Source organism: Labeo rohita, chromosome 10, assembly GCF_022985175.1.
Source record: "Labeo rohita strain BAU-BD-2019 chromosome 10, IGBB_LRoh.1.0, whole genome shotgun sequence".
Classification (NCBI taxonomy): Eukaryota; Metazoa; Chordata; class Actinopteri; order Cypriniformes; family Cyprinidae; genus Labeo; species Labeo rohita.
Window position 1 is genome coordinate 1,849,968 of NC_066878.1, and position 20,941 is coordinate 1,870,908.

General features: G+C 37.1%; 1 protein-coding gene across 1 annotated transcript; it reads left to right on the forward strand.

Annotated features, from left to right (window-relative positions):
• The first annotated feature begins 17,315 nt into the window (after positions 1-17,315).
• ucp3 (uncoupling protein 3) lies at positions 17,316-20,444 on the forward strand. Its single transcript, XM_051120236.1, has 8 exons — positions 17,316-17,463; positions 17,710-17,846; positions 17,942-18,130; positions 18,297-18,504; positions 18,583-18,780; positions 19,477-19,578; positions 19,656-19,836; positions 19,933-20,444. The coding sequence occupies exons 3-8, from the start codon at positions 18,005-18,007 to the stop codon at positions 20,045-20,047; spliced, it is 930 nt and encodes a 309-aa protein (XP_050976193.1). The 5' UTR covers positions 17,316-17,463; positions 17,710-17,846; positions 17,942-18,004; the 3' UTR covers positions 20,048-20,444.
• Positions 20,445-20,941: the final 497 nt, after the last annotated feature.

Here is a 20,941-nt window from a genome sequence, read left to right on the forward strand (position 1 = left end):
AAGCAAAAACAAAACAAACACATAAGCAAACGGAAGAAAAATTAATGTGACACTGCAACACTAGTAAACTTAGGACTTAGGGCCTCCTCTTTTTGATAGAGAGAGATTTTGGAAGAAAGAGAACATGAACGAAATCCAGAAAGGGAGAGACCTGAAAACATATAAAGTAATAAATAGTAATTAGTAGTTTTAGTTTTTTGATTATTATTATTTATTATTAAAGTAGGACCACTAACAAAGTGAACTCATGTTTATGAATACATCTCATTATGCATTCATAATGAGGCCAGGTGACTTAATGAACTGTTAATGTCATAGGTTACCAGCAGAGGGCGCTGTCAGTTAACTATAGGATATTTGTCTTTCTCTCATAGAGCAGAATGAATTAGTTCATTAAATGGACAATTTAATGAGTTTTGTGTACAATGTAAAAAGTGGTAAACTCCAATTGTTACCATAAATAGCTATATCGACCTGATTTAGCCCAAAAATCAGTTTTGTTGGTATACATTAATGCATTTAGGTTGATTCAGTGATGTTACATGACATATTTGGCGTGAATTAAATAATTTTTAGGTTACTCTTTTTTTTTCAGTGTACTATCTATACTTAAATTCATTCTGCTGTTATCTCAAAACCAATGCTTATTATTTCGTAATAAAACTAATCACTTTGCTATTCCTGGTAAACTAAAAAGTTTAATTCAGTCATACATTCAGTCCTGGTTTAATTTGTGTCAGATTTCCTCATTGTAACTGGGACAGTCATAAAGTCAGCACAATTTTTGTTCAGTGCTTTGATGAGATAAAAAAGAGACTAACCAAACAAAAATGAAAGCCAGTGTTTTCTGTTCAAGTCAGTTGATGTTTAGCATAAATTGTCAACTTAAATACATTTTAAACATTACACTTTTTGCCACATACAGTTGAGGTCAAAAGTTTACATACACCTTGCAGAATCTGCAAAATGTTAATTATTTTACCAAAATAAGAGGGATCATACAAAATACATGTTATATTTTTTATTTAGTACTGACCTGAATGATATATTTCACATAAAAGATGTTTACATATAGTCCACAAGAAAAAATAAATGTTGAATTTATAAAAATGACCCTGTTCAAAAGTTTACATATGCTTGATTCTTAATACTGTGTTGTTACTTGAACGATGCACAGCTGTTTGTTTGTTTAGTGATAGATGTTCATGAGTCCCTTGTTTGTCCTGAACAGTTAAACTGCCTGCTGTTCTTCAGAAAAGTCCTTCAGGTCCCACAAATTCTTTGGTTTTTTTGCATTTTTGTGTATTTGAACCCTTTCCAACAATGACTGTATGATTTTAAGATCCATCTTTTCACACTGTGTAGAACTGAGGGACTCATATGCAACTATTACAGAAGGCTCAAACGCTCACTGATGCTTCAGAAGGAAACACGATGCATTAAGGGGTGTAAACTTTTGAACAGAATGAAGATGTGTACTTTTTTCTGATTTTGCCTAAATATCATATATTCTTTTTCATTTAGTACTGCCCTTAAGAAGCTATTATTGATTTGAACATCACAGATATACAGTTTACATACACCTTGCAGAATCTGCAAAATGTTAGTTATATAAGAGAGATCATAAGAAATGCATGTTATTTTTTATTTAGTACTGACCTAATTAAAATATTTCACATAAAAGATGTTTACATATAGTCCACAAGAGAAAATAATTGTTAAATTTATAAAAATGACCCTGTTCAAAAGTTTACATTCACTTGATTCTTAATACTGTGTTGTTACCTGAATGATCCACAGCTGTGTTTTTGTTTTGTGTGTGTGTGTGTGTGTGTGTATGTAGTAATAGTTGTTCATGAGTCCCTTGTTTGTCCTGAACAGTTAAACTGGCCGCTGTTTTTCAGAAAAATCCTTCAGGTCCCTTACATGTCTCCCAGAACACAAAAAAAAGCAAAATTTACCCTGATCTTCAAATTGAAAAAGTTTTCACCCCCGGGTCTTAACGCATCGTGTTTCCTTCTGAAGCATCAGTGAGCGTTTGAACCTTCTGTAATAGTTGCATATGAGTCCCTCAGTTGTCCACAGTGTGAAAAGATGGATCTCAAAATCATACAGTCATTGTTGGAAAGGGTTCAAATACACAAAAATGCTGAAAAACCAAAGGATTTGTGGGATGTGAAGGACTTTTCTGAAGAACAGCAGGCAGTTTAACTGTCCAGGACAAACAAGGGACTCATGAACAACTATCACTAAACAAAAATAAACAGAGCTGTGAATCATTCAGGTAACAACACAATAGAACACAAAAGAGTCAAGTATATGTAAACTTTTGGACAGGGTTATTTTTATAAATTCAACTATTATGTTCTCTTGTGGACTACATATGTAAAAAATGTGTAATTTTATGTGAAATATCTTATTCAGGTCAGTACTAAAAAAAAAAACAAAACATGCATTTTGTATGATCCCACTTATTTTGCTAAAATAATTAACATTTTGCAGGTGTATGTAAACTTTTGACTTCAACAGTATATCTGTGATGTTCAAATCAATAATAATGTGATAAATAATGACAACCCTGTTGAAAAAAAACAGCATATGCTGGTAAGGTATGTTTTGAAGCATTGTAGCTGGTCCTGAGCAGGTTATCTGCTGGTCCTGAGTTTAAACTAGGTCATGACCAACTAAGGACCAGCTTAAACCAGCTCAAACCAGCTACCATGCTTTAAAACATACCTAGTCTTGTGTAGCAGACCTTCAGACTGACTGGAGAAGTTCAACCACCGGTCCATGGGTGTGACGTCTGAGGCTGAGACTAAAACATACCTAACCAGCATATGCTGGGTTTTTTTTCAACAGGGAATACATTAATTGTAATTGGTGATGCACAATGCCTATTCTATTTGGAGAACTGCTGGCAAATTCATATGTATTTGTAGTGGAGCTATTTATGTGTTGTGTACTGAGGTGGTCTTTTTCTTTCAATGAAGTTTGGATAATGAGGAAGGCAGAGTGTGTTTAAAACAGCCCATTGGCTGGAGCCGAAATCATTCCAGATGCTCTCTGCCACTTAGCAAGTGTTCCATAATACATTTATGAGCTCTATATGTAGGTCTGTTAGTCATTTAAACAATAAAAGTAGATTTACAGTCTCTTTTTTAAGAGAGAATTGTGGACTGGCAAAAATGAGGCTATTTCATTGGATCATGAAGTCTGCTGAGTCATGACAGGGCACGGTGGGAAAGTTCATGACAAGACAAGCAATATGAAATTAGGGAACAATCATGTAACACTCTGGTTGCTTTGTACAGATAAATGGAAAGACTCCTGCGGTCTTATTGTTTAATATATGCCTACAAACCTTAGTGTGAGAATATCATGGTTTGATATATTATATAATGCATTCTCAGCAAAAAAGTAAATGATAAAAAAGATAATTGATTACATTTTATTAGTATTTGCTGACTATAACTGGAGCGGTTACATTCACAACCCCAGGTCATTCCACATTTCTCCCTCTCCCTGTGGTTAATGTCTTTTTCTGTCTTGGAAACATGCAAATTCTTCCTTGCCATCACACACACTAGCAGGAACTTCAACCTAAATACATTCTTACAGCCTCCTAAAATTTGTTAAACAAATATTCACGTAATATTACATTGGCATATTACATATGTTACATTTCTGATCATTTACTGCAAATATAAATGATTCTTGTATGTTGTTTTAAAATCTTTCTTTGTATCTCACTCATTAAGAAGGATACATGTACTAACAACTGATATGAAACTGAACAAACTAATAGATCAATGGTTTTAAAGTGTGGTGGTTTTGCTGAAATGACGGTTAAACTTGAGAAATTACACCAATAAGTAGAACCACAAACATTTTTCAGCAATATTTGATGGACAACAGCTATATTGTACAGAATTATTGTTGTGGGAAGTGAATTTATGGATACTTGTAATTGTTAATTAACTTGTCATTAAACTGGGACAGGAGAAACTTTTTATTGATTGATTGATTGATTAATTGATTTCCTTTTTTTTATTCCAACATTAATGTCCTGCTATGTTATGGAAAACAATGCACAAAAAAGTTGTACAATATTTTAAAATAACCTTCCACAACTTATAATATAACCTTCCAATCATACAGTCATTGTTGAAAAGGGTTCAAATACACAAAAATGCTGGAAAACCAAAGAGTTTGTGGGACCAAGGATTTTTCTGAAGAACAGCAGGCAGTTTAACTGTTCAGGACAAGCAAGGGACTCATGAACAGCTATCACTAAACAAAAAAACACAGCTGTGGATCATTTAGGTAACAACACAGTATTAAGAATCAAGTGTATGTAAACTTTTAAACAATTTTTATAAATCCAACTAATTTTTTTTTTTTGTGGACTATATGTAAACATCTTTTATGTGAAATACCTTATTCAGGTCAGTACTAAATAAAAAAATAGCATGCATTTTGTATGATCTCTCTTATTTTGGTAAAATAATTACCATTTTGCAGATTCTGCAAAGTGTATGTAAACTTTTGACTTCAACTGTATGTGACAAAACACTTAATGTTAAAAATGTCTTTAAGTTGACAATTTATGCTAAACCTCCACTGATTTAACAGAAAACGGCTTTCATTTTCGTTTAGCTAGACTCTTTTTTATCTCATATATATATATACAGTATATATATAATTATAATTATTATATTATATTATTATATAATCACCACTGACTAATAGTTGAGTATAAAGGGCGCAAGTGCTGCTGATTTCCATGCAGTCGGCCAGCTGACACAGCAATAACCTGCACAGAATGATGTAGCATGATGGTACAGCCATATTACAGTTTTTCTCGATTGCTAAAACACTATAAGTAGTCTTTTGAACTAAAATTTCAAAACCATAATGCCATTTTTCAAAAAGCACACCCATTTTCCTAAACTATAAACACTACTCCCCTGCTTTAACACATGAGTCAGATTTGGTGAACTGTTACTGCAAAACTCTACACACAAATCCCTACATTTCTCAGTGCTTACATCATGTGGTCATTTAGAAAGCACTAGCATTCAATATTGTTCACTCAAGTCTGCAAAGTTTGAGCTCAATTAGTACACAATTACCCAAGTGGAAACACTAGGAGTCAAAATTTATCACACACCAATCAGAAGCTTCGATTTAGATAAAAGGGCCAAAGTCAGTTTACAGTTTGGTGCTTTTCTCAGATCAGAAATGAAATTCTCAAAACTACTTGTTCAACCTCCACATCATGTAATCACTTGTGCACATCATAAAATGTTTCTAATTTTTTTTTTAACAAGTTGTGTTTGCTTTGGTACGTTCATGTAACTGATTATGCAATGGATTTGTCTGCTTTTTCCTACATTTTCAGTCCCTATTGTCATGTTGCTATAGTCTTACCCCTCAAAACATCAAGTCATTAGCTCATCGTATATGTCTTTGCAGGAAATGCTAAACTTTTTATCTAGTTGTCATAAACGGTCAAGCATATTCTACACATTTCTATTAGACTTTTTGTATATTTGCCATAAATTGTTAAAGTGAATACTGACTTTCACCAGAGACTACAGATCAACCAATGATAAAGCAGTTCTTTGAAATAGCTCAAAGGTACATCTCAACATCTCATGAACCTTCAGTTGGAAAGCATATATAGACAGAGGACAACACAACACAGTTACAAATTCTGACAGTGCACTTTCTAATGTATATTTCCGCCTTTGCCCATATTTACTTTTTTCTTTCCTATTGCACAATGACTTTGTAATGTATTTATATGTTATTTTATTTTGTTATGTATATATATATATATATATATATATATATATATTTTTTATTTTTTTTTTTTTTTTTTTTTTGTCAGACCACTAGTAAAAGTGTAACTGTGAATACTATCTGCTCTTTTTCAATCAATATCCCGCATACAGTAATATGCAATTTCGAAGACAAAGAGTATAAGGTGAAGAATGACGACAACAACATAGAAGAGAAATAGGAAGGGCAAGAAAACAAGCAGTCTTATATATTTTAGTTGATGCGTGCCATGCAAGGGGATTTTACCTCTGCTGCCTGTCCATGCCCAATTTAGTCTGTGATGTTGAGGAGGTTGTTTGGCCTGTCCCAGACCAAAGACAGGGTGCTGGGGCAGAACAATTATTTTTGTTGTTGTTTGCTGTTCTACAGTACAATAAATTAAGGATTAAAACACTTGCAAATGCATACATTTGTTGTGTTCATCGTGTTAATTTAAAAAAAAAAATTTCCCCAAGCAACACTTATTACCAGTTTTCGTAGTATTGTTTTGAATTGATCTCATCAGTGTGTAAAACTGTGTTATAGTGTGTGTGTTTTTGAGGGTTTGTGTGTCATGTCTGAGAGCAAAGTTTGTTTTTTCAGCAAGATTGAGTGGTTTTGAGTGGAGAGCTTCATTTTGACCTGAATATAGTAAGTTTAGGGAATTGAGTTAGAAGTTACGGATTTGTGTTTAGAGTTCCGCAAAAGCGAGGCATAATTTCAAGAAATGTGTTTAAGCAATTGAGAAAAACTGTAAGAATGACAGGAGGAATACAGAATGGCATTTCTGGAGTCAGCAGTGACGTTAATGTGCACCACCTTCTTATTGGTCAGGTTATTAAATGCACTCTTCTAAGACCCCTTTTAGGACCTTCAGGAAGTCAAGAACATCACTAGTGCTAGATAATTTAAACTGCTGTAATATTAAAAATTTATTTGTATTGTACAATAGAGACAAGTGGCATTTTTGTGTGCATTAAACAATACATTTATAGTTTTCAAACATAGTTTAACTAGATTGTTTTTTTTTTTTAATAAATAAATTATATATATATATACATGTTATATGTTTGTTTTTTTTTAAGTATGCTTTAAACAATAAATATACTGTTCAAAATTAAGAAAATGGTTCTTAAACATAGTTAAACTAGATGGCTTTTTTATTTTTCAAACAAAATATTTTTTAAAAGAGTGTGCATTAAACAAATATACTGTTACAAATGAAGAAAATACATGTATTTGGACATTTTATGGTTCTAAAACATAGTTAAACTAGATGGCTTTTTTATTTTTCATACTAAATATTTTTTAAAAATGTTTTGCACATTTTACGTCATGCACAAAACAATACATTTACAATAAATTCTAAATTAAAGGAATAGTTCACCCAAAAATGAAATTTCTGTCATTAATTATTCACCCTCATGTCGTTCCAAACCCATAAGGCCTTTGTTGATATTTAGAACACAAATGAAGATATTTTTGATGAAATCCAAGAGCTTTCTGACCCTGCATAGACAGCAATGCAACTGAAAAGTTCTGTACCAGAAAGGTAGTAAGAACACTGTTAAAATAGTCAGTGTGACATCAGTGGTTCAACCACTACAAAAATACTTTTTGTGCACAAAGAAAACAAAAATAATGACTGTATTCAACAATTTCTTTTCTTCCGTGTCAGTCTTTGACGCACACTGATGTGCATGAGTACCATGATGAATGCGTGTGGTGCTGCTGACGCAGGTACTTTCACCGTTATTTTTGTTGTCTTTGTGCACAAAAAGGTTGAACCACTAATGGACTGTTTTCATTCTTAATACCTTTCTGGGCCTTTAACGTGTCAGTTTTGCTGCTGTCTATGCAGGGTCCGAAAGCTCTTGGATTTCATCAAAAATATCTTAATTTGTGTTCTGAAGATGAACAAAGGTCTTACAGGTTTGGAATGAGGGTGAGCAATTAATGACAATATTTTCATTTTTGAGTGAACTACCCCTTTAAGGAAGTAAATGTATTTTGACATTTTACAGCTGTCAAACATGGAACATAGTGGAACTAGGTGGTTAAAGGTCACTGCAAGTGAAGTTAGTAAAAAAGATATAGCTTGGTGCCGCTTTGATATTTTATCAGGCGTTTGGACATTTTTAAGTGTCTTAAGGGTCCTAGTACTTTTGGTGGGTTGTCATATGATGAAAGACCACATATGGACTTTTGATGAGATACTTACATATCTTTCCATACACTGAGTGTGACTTACTGACCTTTGCTTGAATACAGGGAGGTATATTTTTAGATGTGCCTGTGCTTTTATAGGAAGTATTTATTCATACATAAGGCAGGTCTCAGTGCCAGCTGTCTATGGTAGACATGAATTCATGTCTGTGTCTGCGTCAGTCATGGATGTATCCGCTTTCAGTAGCGGGTGGGGTGAGTGTGTGTCTGGCAGGACACAGGGGGTTGTTTACCTCTTTCAGAAGCTGAAAGATCACAGGGTACATCGAAGAAACTGGTTTTAGCTGGATGCGGACAGCAAAGATAGGGCATCTAGTTTGCAGATCAAACAAAAAGGTACAAGTCATTCCAGTCTAGAAACAAACACAAATCTTGAAAATACAGTAGTTAAGAAAATAATATGGTTGTCCAACGAACAAGGGTTACAAATCACAAGCTACTATTGGCTAAATGATGATGCAAACACATTCTAGAGGCTCATAGGTCACTCATTCATATAATAGATCTTAGTGGGTTTATGACAGCTGCAAACATTAGCAGGTTGTTTATCTAAATAGTCCAACAGCCACTGTTGCAGAAACATCATCATAACGCAACACTTTCATAAGCTGAATGTTTTGATCTCATGTACTTGCACAAACAGGTCTGTGAAGGATGGTTTGCTTTCGTTTCAGCTTTTCCTATCTCTACTGCAGACTGCAGGCCTAGACAGCAAACATTTCTCACCATTTACTGAAACATGATAATGCCACTGTCACGTAACAGCCATTTGGTGTTTCTTCAAAGCCAAAGTTTAAATAGCAGCCAAATGATTTTCAAGTAGTTATCTTTATTAACAAACCACATCTTTAACGTCCAAACAAGTACTTGATTCTTGCCTAAAAACTCTTCAAACCTCATTCGTTGACACAAAAACTGTATTATTTATAAAATTACAGTGAGCGTCCACCATGCTGTGAGAAATACCACAAACGGTGTGATACAAACGGTTCACTACATCACTAGAATAATAATAGGATCAGAAAAAAATGTTATATAATATATATATATATATTGTAGCAGGAGGAGCAAGCGACAGACACAGTGGGCGTGATGTCAGGCCTTGGAGAGGCTTTTATTGAACATAAAATAACCAAAAAGTGTCCAAAAGAGGGGAAAATAAAGTGTCCAAAATAAACAGGAGATCTGGTGTCCTCATCATGCTGGGGGTTCTGTGAAGGAGGGGCAGTGTTCGAGAAGGAAGGGTCCAGGTAAGGGGTGGAGTCTGGCGGCCACACTCGCTCCCCGCTGAGGTCCGCGGCGCAAGGGGTGGCAGCTTCATCTAGCGCAGGGGTGTCAAACTCCGGTCCTGGAGGGCCGTAGCCCTGCAGAGTTTAGATGCAACCCTAATTAAACACACCTGATTCAGCTAATCAAGTGCTTCAGGCTTAATTGAAAACTGCAGATTATGTGTGTTGGAGCAGGGTTGGAACAAAACTCTGCAGGGCTGCGGCCCTCCAGGAACTGAGTTTGACACCCCTGATCTAGCGGCTTTGTCCACCTTGGCCCACGGCACTTCCTAAAGATATAAAAGGCCCGGCATCCCGGCCCGTCAGCCGTCTCACTGGTGCGGTTCTCGTCCGGACCGCGGGTCCAGCAGCTTGTCACTTCGGCGGCGCTCGTGCCCTCAACACACCCTTCCTATACTCACGAGGACACCAGCGTGCATGCACAGAGAGAAGACCGGTCCCCCCGAGAACAGGCGCACTCGGCATTTCAACAGTGTGCGAGAGAGAAGGGGCGCCGAAACATCCAGGTCTGGCAGCGTGTCATGAGGTGCACCTGATGACCTGGCTGTTTTGGCGCCCCTCCTCTCTCGCACGCCCACTACCATCGGGAGCCTGGGTGAAGGGCAGTGATTACCGGACAGGGTGATGATGATAAGCAGGGGGGGATGCAGCTGATAAATATATGCAATATACACATAAGTATATGTAAGGAATAATCAACGGTTTGCCGTGCATTAAAGGATTTTAAATGCACGACATGGAGGCGTAGAACCGCCCAACATGAAGCCATTTACTAAGTTATAGACAAGTTATAAATAGAATTTGCTCTTTGCAGCGCAACATTTAACCTAATGGGTAAAAATGACAGTTATTTTCGTCCGTTATGGCACACAGGGCCTCATTTATCAATCTAACGTAGAAAGATTTTATCGTAGCCACCGCTCACGTCCATATTGATCAATTCCAATTTTGCATAGAAACAACTGTACGCCCAATTTTCTGTCGTACGTTTGTTTCATAAATGAGGCCCATTATCTCTAGCATTCTGCCAGCATCAAATCAGACACAACGATGAAACGGTGTGGTAAAATCACATTTATTTTATATGAATGAATTATAGCATTTATTTCAATAAATTCTCAATCGGCCGAGAGAGAGAGATAGAGAGATATGACAGTTGTGTGTGTTGCATGCATGCTGCGTGTCTGTGTGTCTCTCTCTACAAACAACTAATTCATTCAAAAACAGCAGTTTTACCACCTCGTTGCTAAAGAATCTAATGTAGCGATCTAGTAACCAGGCTATTTTAATAATAAGAATCAGGGGACGCATTGACAACAAGTTTATGTATGTGCGCAGCACAATGCGATCTCTGACCTCTCTCCTTCTGTGTGTGTGCGAGTGATGCTTGTGTTTGTGTGCGTCAATTAAAGACTTGGAACTACCTGTGCATTCAGAATCCAGTATTCAGACAGACCATGGAATAAATATAGTTATATTATACACGTGTATATATTATACGCTTCCCATGTCAATAGTTTTATAACTATATATATATAGTTACATAGTTATATATATAGTTTAATGAGAGGATTAGGACAAAAGTGCAGTCTGTATCCTTGCCCACTGATGGCCTCTGTCTGGTTTAGACCTGATCTGGATTCATGTTCAGCATTCAAATTTAAATAGCAGCTAAATGATAATGCATGATCAGATTAACCATTAACTATTTTATGTTTAGTTTAAAAAAAAAAAAAAATTTAATACTAACTTCTATGTAAGGAACAAAGATGTACCTTTTCACTTTTGTAACTTAGGGTACCACTCCAGCGACAAAACTGTACTTTTTTTTATAAGAGTATATATATATATATATACAGTGCCGTTCGTAAATATTGGAACAGTACAGACAAAATTGCTTTGTTTGGTGTGGAGTCAAGACATTTGCAAATATGATTAAAAGATGAATATGAGACAAAACTACATAATGTCACATTTTATTATTAGCTGTTTCAACACATACATGTTTTACCAAATAAAAAGGACAGTACGTTTAGAGTTCATCCCACTATTTGATGTGAGGATAAGTTGGGACAGCTGAACTTAAGGCAAATGTAAAAGACTAAAAGCTATTATTTTGTTGCACATCCCTTGTGTGCAATCAGAGCAGTGAGTCTGTGACCCATTGACATCACCAGACTCTTGGTCTCATCCTTTGAAATGCTTTTCCCCAGCATTTTTTTCTTCCAGCCAATTCCAACTGTTGCTTGTTTCGGGGAGTTTCTGCCATTAGTCTTCTCTTCGGCTGGTGAAATTCATGTTCAGTCAGATTTAAATCTGGAGATTAATTTGAGTATTCTAAGACTTTACATTGTTTTGCCCTGATAAACTGCTTTACTGAACTGGCAGGGTGTTTTGAGTCATTGTCCTGAAGCAATGTGAAGCGCTTTCTGATGAGTTGTGGTGGCATTTTCTTGATTATTGGTACCCAAGATGGTTTTGTACCCTTCCAAATTCACTCTGCTGCTGCCATCATACATTAAGTCATCATGAATATTGACAGAGTCTCTTTTTTCTCCACACTTTTGATTTCCCATCACTTAGATAAAGGTTCATCTTTGTCTCATCTGTCCATAAAACTCTGTTTCAGAGCTCTACTGGCTTTTGCAAACTTTAATCTTGCCTTTCTATTTTTGGTAGCTGAAGTAATTCTATGTCAAAGTTTCCTGTGGACAGTAGATTGTCAGAGCGTCACCCCAGCTTTCTGGAGGTTGTTGGTGATATTACAGATTTTAGGGTTCATTTTCACAGTTTTTATGATTTGCCTGTCATCAACTCCTGTTGTTTTTCTCAGCTGATATGGTCATTGTTGCCTGGGGATGTCTCCGGTGGTCTCCAAACTCTTGATTTCTCCATGCCCTTTGTTTTTTCTATAGCTCTAATTGACTTCCTCCTTTAATTAAGCATCCAAATTGCAGATCCTTCGTCTTCATCCTGGTTTGTGTGTGTCATTATTGAATGCAAGACTGGTGATCTTCTTAGCTGGTAAAACGTTTATGCGTTGAAACACCCAATAATAAAATGTGACATTCTGTAGTTTTGTCTCATTTTAATCTTTTAATCATATTTACAGATTTCTTGACTCCACAGCAATTTTGTCTTTACTGTTGCAATACTTATGGAAGGCACTGTATATATATACACTGCTCAAAAAAATAAAGGGAACACTAAAATAACACATCCTAGATCTGAATGAATGAAATATTCTTATCAAATACTTTGTTCTTTCCATAGTTGAATGTGCTGACAACAAAATCACACAAAAATTATCAATGAAAATCAAATTTATTAACCCATGGAGGTCTGGATTTGCAGTCACACTCAAAATTGAAGTGGAAAAACACACTACAGGCTGATCCAATTTTGATGTAATGTCCTTAAAACAAGTCAAAATGAGGCTCAGTAGTGTGTGTGGCCTCCACGTGCCTGTATGACCTCCCTACAACGCCTGGGCATGCTCCTGATGAGGTGGCGGATGGTCTCCTGAGGGATCTCCTCCCAGACCTGGACTAAAGCATCCGCCAACTCCTGGACAGTCTGTGGTGCAACATGGCATTGGTGGATGGAGCGAGACATGATGTCCCAGATGTGCTCATTTGGATTCAGGTCTGGGGAACGGGCGGGCCAGTCCATAGCATCAATGCCTTCGTCTTGCAGGAACTGCTGACACACTCCAGCCACATGAGGTCTAGCATTGTCTTGCATTAGGAGGAACCCAGGGCCAACCGCACCGGCATATGGTCTCACAAGGGGTCTGAGGATCTCATCTCGGTACCTAATGGCAGTCAGGCTACCTCTGGCGAGCACATGGAGGGCTGTGCGGCCCTCCAAAGAAATGCCACCCCACATCATTACTGACCCACTGCCAAACCGGTCATGCTGGAGGATGTTGCAGGCAGCAGAACGTTCTCCACGGTGTCTCCAGACTCTTTCACGTCTGTCACGTGCTCAGTGTGAACCTGCTTTCATCTGTGAAGAGCACAGGGCGCCAGTGGCGAATTTGCCAATCTTGGTGTTCTCTGGCAAATGCCAAACGTCCTGCACGGTGTTGGGCTGTAAGCACAACCCCCACCTGTGGACGTCGGGCCCTCATACCACCCTCATGGAGTTTGTTTCTGACTGTTTGAGCAGACACATGCACATTTGTGGCCTGCTGGAGGTCATTTTGCAGGGCTCTGGCAGTGCTCCTCCTGTTCCTCCTTGCACAAAGGCGGAGGTAGCGGTCCTGCTGCTGGGTTGTTGCCCTCCTACGGCCTCCTCCACGTCTCCTGATGTACTGGCCTGTCTCCTGGTAGCGCCTCCATGCTCTGGACACTACGCTGACAGACACAGCAAACCTTCTTGCCACAGCTCGCACTGATGTGCCATCCTGGATGAGCTGCACTACCTGAGCCACTTGTGTGGGTTGTAGACTCCGTCTCATGCTACCACTAGAGTGAAAGCACTGCCAGCATTCAAAAGTGACCAAAACATCAGCCAGAAAGCATAGGAAATGAGAAGTGGTCTGTGGTCACCACCTGCAGAACCACTCCTTAATTGGGGGTGTCTTGCTAATTGCCTATAATTTCCACCCGTTGTCTATTCCATTTGCACAACAGCATGTGAAATTGATTGTCAATCAGTGTTGCTTCCTAAGTGGGCAGTTTGATTTCACAGAAGTGTGATTGACTTGGAGTTACATTGTGTTGTTTAAGTGTTCCCTTTATTTTTTTTTTTGAGCAGTGTATATAAATCCATCTTATGTCTTTCTTTAAAAATGCATTTTTATCAGGCTCGGATGTATAGGTTTCTACCTTAGTACCGGTAATTCTGATTGGGCTGAGGCTGGGATTTTTTGAGTTTGAAGTAAACGTATTTGATAGATGTATAATATGTGTCGAGAGCATTCACTCAGTATCATTATCTCATTTTTGACCGAGATGGCTTTTAGGGGGTTTTGCATCTGAACTCTTCATATATAGAGAAATGACAGCGATGACAGTTGTGTGTGTGTGCGTGTGCGTGTGTGTACACACCTGCCTGCATGCTGTGCGTCTGCGCGTCTCTCTTTACAAACAACGAATTCATTCAAAAACAGCGGTTTTACCACCTCGTTGCTGAGGAAATGTAGCAATCTACTATTTATGGTATTTTTTAAATGAGAATCGCGGGGAAGCACTGACAAGAAGTTTATGTATGTGCGCAGCGCCATGCGATCTCCAACCTCTCTCTCTGTGTGTGTGTGTGTGTGTGTACTTGTTTTTGCTACATTGTGGGGACCAAATGTCCCCACAAGGATAGTAAAACCTGAAATTTTTGACATTGTGGGGACTGGCTTGAGGTCCCCATGGGTACAAAAGCTTATAAATCATACAGAATGAGATTTTTTGAGAAAGTAAAAATGCAGAAAGTTTTCTGTAAGGGTTAGATTTAGGGGTAGGGTTAGGGTAAGGGGATAGAAAATACAGTGTGGACAGTATACAAACCATTGCGCCTATGGAGAGTCCCCACAAAGATAATAAACCAGACGTGTGTGTGTGTGTGTGTGTGTGTATGAAATTTCTTCCAAAAATTCTAGGGGGAAAAGAAAATGTAATTAATGTAATTGTTTTTTAAGGTTAAAACAAAATTTTTTTTACAATGTAAATTGTGTGTATATAAAAATTATATTTATTATATTTTTTCTGGACTTAAGTTTATGCAGTGTTACAGGAACATAGAAGTTAGTATTAAAAAAGTTTTTAAAAACTAAACATAAAATAATGGTTAATGGTTAATCTGATCATGCATTACCATTTAGCTGCTATTTAAACTTGAATGCTACTGCACTTTTGTCCTCATCCTCTCATTAAACTATATATAACTATATATATAACTATGTAGCTATATATATATACAGTTATAAAACTATGGACATGGGAAGCGTATAATATATACACGTGTTTAATAAGATATAACTATATTTAATCCATGGAATGTCTGAATACTGGATTCTAATTGGCTGGCACTCAGTTTAATGCACAGGTTCCAAGTCAGTTTAATCACCGTTCTATATTAATTCGTGCTTTAATTGATGCACGCAAACGCACACACACACACACACACATACACATACACACACACACACAAATATGAAATATATGAAAAAAATATATTAATGACACCAAACATTTCCAGTTTGATTTGCCCAAAACAAATTACATCTCATGTGTAACCACTAAAGAGACATTAGAGCCAAATTCCCAAGAGCCAAGAACCTGGTTCATTAACACTGAATGCCCTCTGACGCCCTGGAGCTTACATCTCCGAAAACGTCAAAGCCAATTTTCAAATAGGCATTATCTTTATTAACAAACCGCATTATTAAGTCTAAACAAGTACATAACGCCTAAAATACATAAAAACTGTATTTGCGTAACTGTAACTGTTACTGTAGCTTATACAGCAGGGGTGTATTTACCTCCAAGTTTACCTCCAACTTTCCTCAACACACCTGACTGGAAGTTTCAAGTATACCTAGTAAGACCTTGATTAGCGGGTTCAGGTGTGTTTGATTAGGGTTGGAGCTAAACTCTGCAGGGACACCGGCCCTCCAGGACCGGGTCTGGTGACCCCTGTTATACAGCCTTAACAATTTTGGGCCAGAGCAGCATCTTGTTTTCCTCTAGCATGGATGCCAGTTAAAACTGTAACTGCATTTGCAGTGGCAGGGCCACGATGTTGGAGCACCATGCCTTTAGAGATTAGAACAGCCCCTTCTCTGTCTGTTTTTAAGTTCTTGCTAAAAACCTATTTGTTTTCCTTAGTGTATTGGTTACGGGTTGTTTTCATTTATTTATTTATTGTCTGGTTTGTATTCTGTGTGTGTTATATAATCTTTCTCAACCAATTTTTTGAGGAGACACTGCCTTCCTTGCCTCTGTATGTTTATGCCTCTGAAATCCCCCTGTATGTGTGTGTGTATATTGTGTATATTGATATACATATAGGATGAGGACGAAAGTGCAGTCTGTACCCTCTCATTGAAGACCTCTGGGTGGTCTAGACTTGATCCGGATTCATCCGGACCAAAGAGATTCCTGAATTACTGTTAGCAGACGCCTCACATTCACTCCCACCCTGAGACATAACCAGATTGGCTGTTAAGGGTGGCGTTCCCCAGACAGCCTATACAGCCTTAACAAGTTTGGGGCGGAGAAGCATCTTGATACACATTGTGTGTTCCTCTGTCATAGATTCCAGACGTATTTTTGTAAGGTGTTGGTTTCTACAGTATTTATCTGGAAAATGCAAAGTGAATGGAAAAACCATTGTGTTTTTTTTTTATGAACGGCTGGCTTTACTCGAAACACTGACCCCTTCTCTGTAAAGAGCAGAAATGTAAATGATCTCTAAGCGTAAGTGGTATTAGGTCAAAGTGACAAGCCTCCTCTTTGATAGGATGAACTTGTAGCCCCCAGCACCATCAGCAGCCAATAAGATCACACTCAGATTACAGAACAAAATTCCAGCTGGCCACCTTCCAGAGGACTTTTGGGAAGCAGGGGAAAGGTGACAAAGCAACACATGGCTGCAACATGTGTGTTTACGAACATCTATTTTTGTAAAAAATACAATGAATCATTTTAAGAGTAAATGCACAAGGAAATATCTAAAAAATGCTTTCCGGATGATTCATTGCATAATTAATTGTATAATTAATCACACGTTGCCTATGTGTGTGTGTGTGTGTGTATAATTTATTTATAAATATATATATATTTTTTTAATATAAATTTATATATATATATATATATATATATATATAAAATTTACTGATATGTGTTTACATTTCATATGGAGTGCAGACAACAACCCTGTCGTTGACAACTAGTAAACAAGTATACATGTTATCCCGCCACACAAAGTTAAAAATAAAGTCATGTGTGACGAAAGAAATACATGGGACTGGCTGCGACCGGCATATGCACCTATAAATTCAGGTTTGACAGACCGGTTCCACCATAATCAGGTGGAAAACACACTTGCTGGATTAAACCCTGGATGGAAATAATTATTTTGCTTTTTGTCTGTACAATTTGGACTAACAATTTCATTTTACCAGAAGGTTGGTGAGCATACTGTATTTTATATCCGTATTTATATCCGTTATATCTGTATTTTATCCAGAGCCTAATTAATGAGGGATACACTGTAATTTATTATGTTTCATACAATATCATATGCTGATTTTTGTATTTCTGGGTATCCACAGTTGAAGTTATAGTTAGAAATGTCAAGTTTACAGTCATGCTTTATCTATAAAACCATTAGGTCACACATGATTTGCATTGATCCTAATATTTCCCTGTAGTGTTGCTTTGCTGGAATGCTGCTTTGGGACACTGAGCCACAGTTTTTTATGGCCAAAGGTGCTGAAATATTTAAAACAAAAGACAAGAGAGTTATTCCTTTGGAAGAAACTTAATCCCGAATCAGCAGTCTGCTGAGGTAAATGTTTACTTTAAATTCTTGAATCCAAGTCAAAATTCATTTTGCGAGGATGAATCTTAACCAGTTATGGCCTGCTTCTCATTCTCCCTCAGGTGGGAAAACACAAGAAGCTCTAGATAAAAATAAAGTAAATTCCCGTCAGAAGTGTAGAAAAAATGGTTGGAATCAAGCCTACCGACCTGCCGCCAACTGCTGCTGTCAAGTTTTTTGGAGCTGGTACGGCAGCATGTATTGCTGATCTGGTCACTTTCCCCCTGGATACAGCAAAAGTGAGACTTCAGGTGAGCTCTTATTAAAAACAGATATAATGTTAATAATACATAATAATACATAATCTATATATGCAAGTAGTTTTGAATTTTGTTTGCATTGACTTTATGTACTTGAAACATTCAAATAGCATAACATCACAAAAAGCACATTTTGATCATTCATCTCTTATTTCAGATCCAGGGAGAGTCTACAGCTGCCTCAGGGTCAGCTGTGGTGAAATATCGTGGTGTATTTGGCACCATCACCACTATGGTCCGTACAGAAGGCGCAAGGAGTCTGTACAATGGCCTGGTGGCAGGACTGCAACGACAAATGAGCTTCGCATCTGTTCGTATCGGCCTTTATGACTCAATGAAGCAATTCTACACCAGAGGATCTGAGAGTGAGCGTCAGACTTTTGGAAAAGAGACAGAAATATAGTAGTGATACTGATGCTAACACTCTGTTCTCTTCTTCTCAGACGCAAATATTGTGATTCGCCTCCTGGCTGGTTGCACCACCGGGGCTATGGCTGTTGCATTTGCGCAGCCCACAGATGTCGTAAAAGTGCGCTTCCAGGCTCAAGTGCGTCAGTCTGATGGATTAAAGAGATACAACGGCACAATGGATGCATATCGGACTATTGCACGGGATGAGGGTGTACGGGGACTTTGGAAGGGTGAGCCAAAAATATTTTTAATTTACTCACCCTCATTTTATTCTAAACCGGTGTGAATTTATATTTCATTGAATTATATATATATATATATATATATATTTTTTTTTTTTTATATTGTTTTTGTTCATGCAATGTACATCATTGGGGTCCAAACCAGTGTTGTTGTTGTTAACTATAACTAAAACTATTAGTTTTTGGTAAGTAAAATGAGGTTAAAACAAAATAAAATAAAATCAATTTTTAAAATCAGTACAACTAAAATAAAAATTAATTAAAGCTAAACATAATATGTATGTGTATATATATATATATATATATATATATATATACACACACACACATATATATATATACATATATATATATATATATATATATATATATATATATATTCATGTATGTATGTATGTATGTATGTATGTATATAAAACAGAAAAAAAAACGACAGAAGCACAACAAAATTACTAAAACTTGAACTAAAATGTGAAAATAAATCTTATTTAAAATATGAATAAATACAAAAATAAATACTACAGTAGCACTATCAATTCGACCCCATTGACTTTCAATGTGTGGATTAAAATACACATACAAAATATTTTTTGGTACACTGCCCCTTTAAATTCAACTTTCACATGCCATTTTAAGACTATGGGTTCTGGTGGAGATAGACATGCATGTGTTTTTCTATTTTAGGCTGCATGCCAAACATCACAAGGAATGCCATTGTGAACTGCGCAGAACTGGTTACTTACGACATCATCAAGGAACTCATATTAAAATATGACCTTATGACAGGTATGAATCTATGAACCCTATGCTTTCATTATGGCTGTTTGCATGTTCTTGTTGTGTAACACATATGCCCTCATTAGATAACCTACCCTGCCACTTCACCGCTGCATTTGGAGCTGGTTTCTGCACCACGATTGTGGCGTCTCCAGTAGACGTTGTAAAGACCCGCTTCATGAACTCATCTGCAGGGCAGTACAGCAGTGCACTTAACTGTGCCCTCACTATGCTGACCAAAGAAGGACCAACAGCTTTCTATAAGGGGTAAGAGAAATATGCTGTGACACATTAGGTTTAAGAACAAGATACAAAGTTGTATTTCCAGTACCTTGAATTTGACATCTTCATCTTGTTCAACAGCTTCATGCCCTCCTTCCTGCGCTTGGGATCCTGGAACATTGTGATGTTCGTCTCCTATGAGCAAATCAAAAGAGGTCTTACTAGAATGCAGGTCTCGTGGGAATCACCTTTCTGAATGGACACTGTCATTATCATCTGATTTTGATTAAACAGAGTGCAAATAAAAGCCAAGTCCTCTGTTATGAGAAGAAAGGGATTCCCGGATTAAGTCTTATGACTGAAAAAGGCTGGAACTTTTTAAGGCCAAAGGTCAAGCTCATCAAAAATCAAAAGGACGAGCTGCTTGACTGAGAAAGCAAAATGCACATATTTGTCTTAGTTTCAATGTAACTGGATACTAAAAGATGTGGTATTATCAATTGTAAGGATGTATGATTATTGTTTATGTGTATGCTTTAAAATATGTTGAAAATGGGTCCATAGCTCTGGCGAATGAATGTATATTTCTACTCATAAACTGTGCTTTATTGGAAAATAAAAATTTTTATGATACTGTTTCGATTAATGAAATCTAAACTGTTTTAAGTATCAAATTAGGTGCATGCAAATCATTTAGATCACTTTCGTTTGACTCCTCTAAAGAGTCTTTTAATCAAACGGTGATCAAATCAACTGAGAGACTGACAACATCCAGAGAAAAACTTAGGATACAAATGGCTTTCACGTGACAAAGGATCAGAAAGTGACTTCAGGCTGTTTTTCTGTACTCTCATGCTGACAGGCAAACAAAGTTGTTTGTTAGAACAGAGCTGTGAAGTGCATTTAGCAAATTAACATTAAGACAAATGCAAATATGTGAAGTGTGAACGACAAAAAAAAAAAATAAAAAAAAATAACACACACACACACGTTCTCAGGATAGCCAGGAAGTGTGATAGAAGACAAGCCTGATGCTTTCTGAAGACTTTTGTGTACATGTGACCCTTGAATTGACCTAATAAGCAGCAGTGTGCAGTTCATGAAGCATGTGTGTTACTGTGTGTTTTAACCCGTCTCAGGTCAACACAAT

Excerpts from the sequence above, each read along its gene's own strand:
- ucp3 (XM_051120236.1), top strand. The coding sequence starts at position 18,005 with ATGGTTGGAATCAAGCCTACCGACCTGCCGCCAACTGCTGCTGTCAAG. Across the intron at positions 18,131-18,296 it reads CAGCAAAAGTGAGACTTCAG|ATCCAGGGAGAGTCTACAGC; the intron begins GTGAGCTCTTAT and ends CTCTTATTTCAG. Across the intron at positions 19,837-19,932 it reads CCAACAGCTTTCTATAAGGG|CTTCATGCCCTCCTTCCTGC; the intron begins GTAAGAGAAATA and ends CTTGTTCAACAG.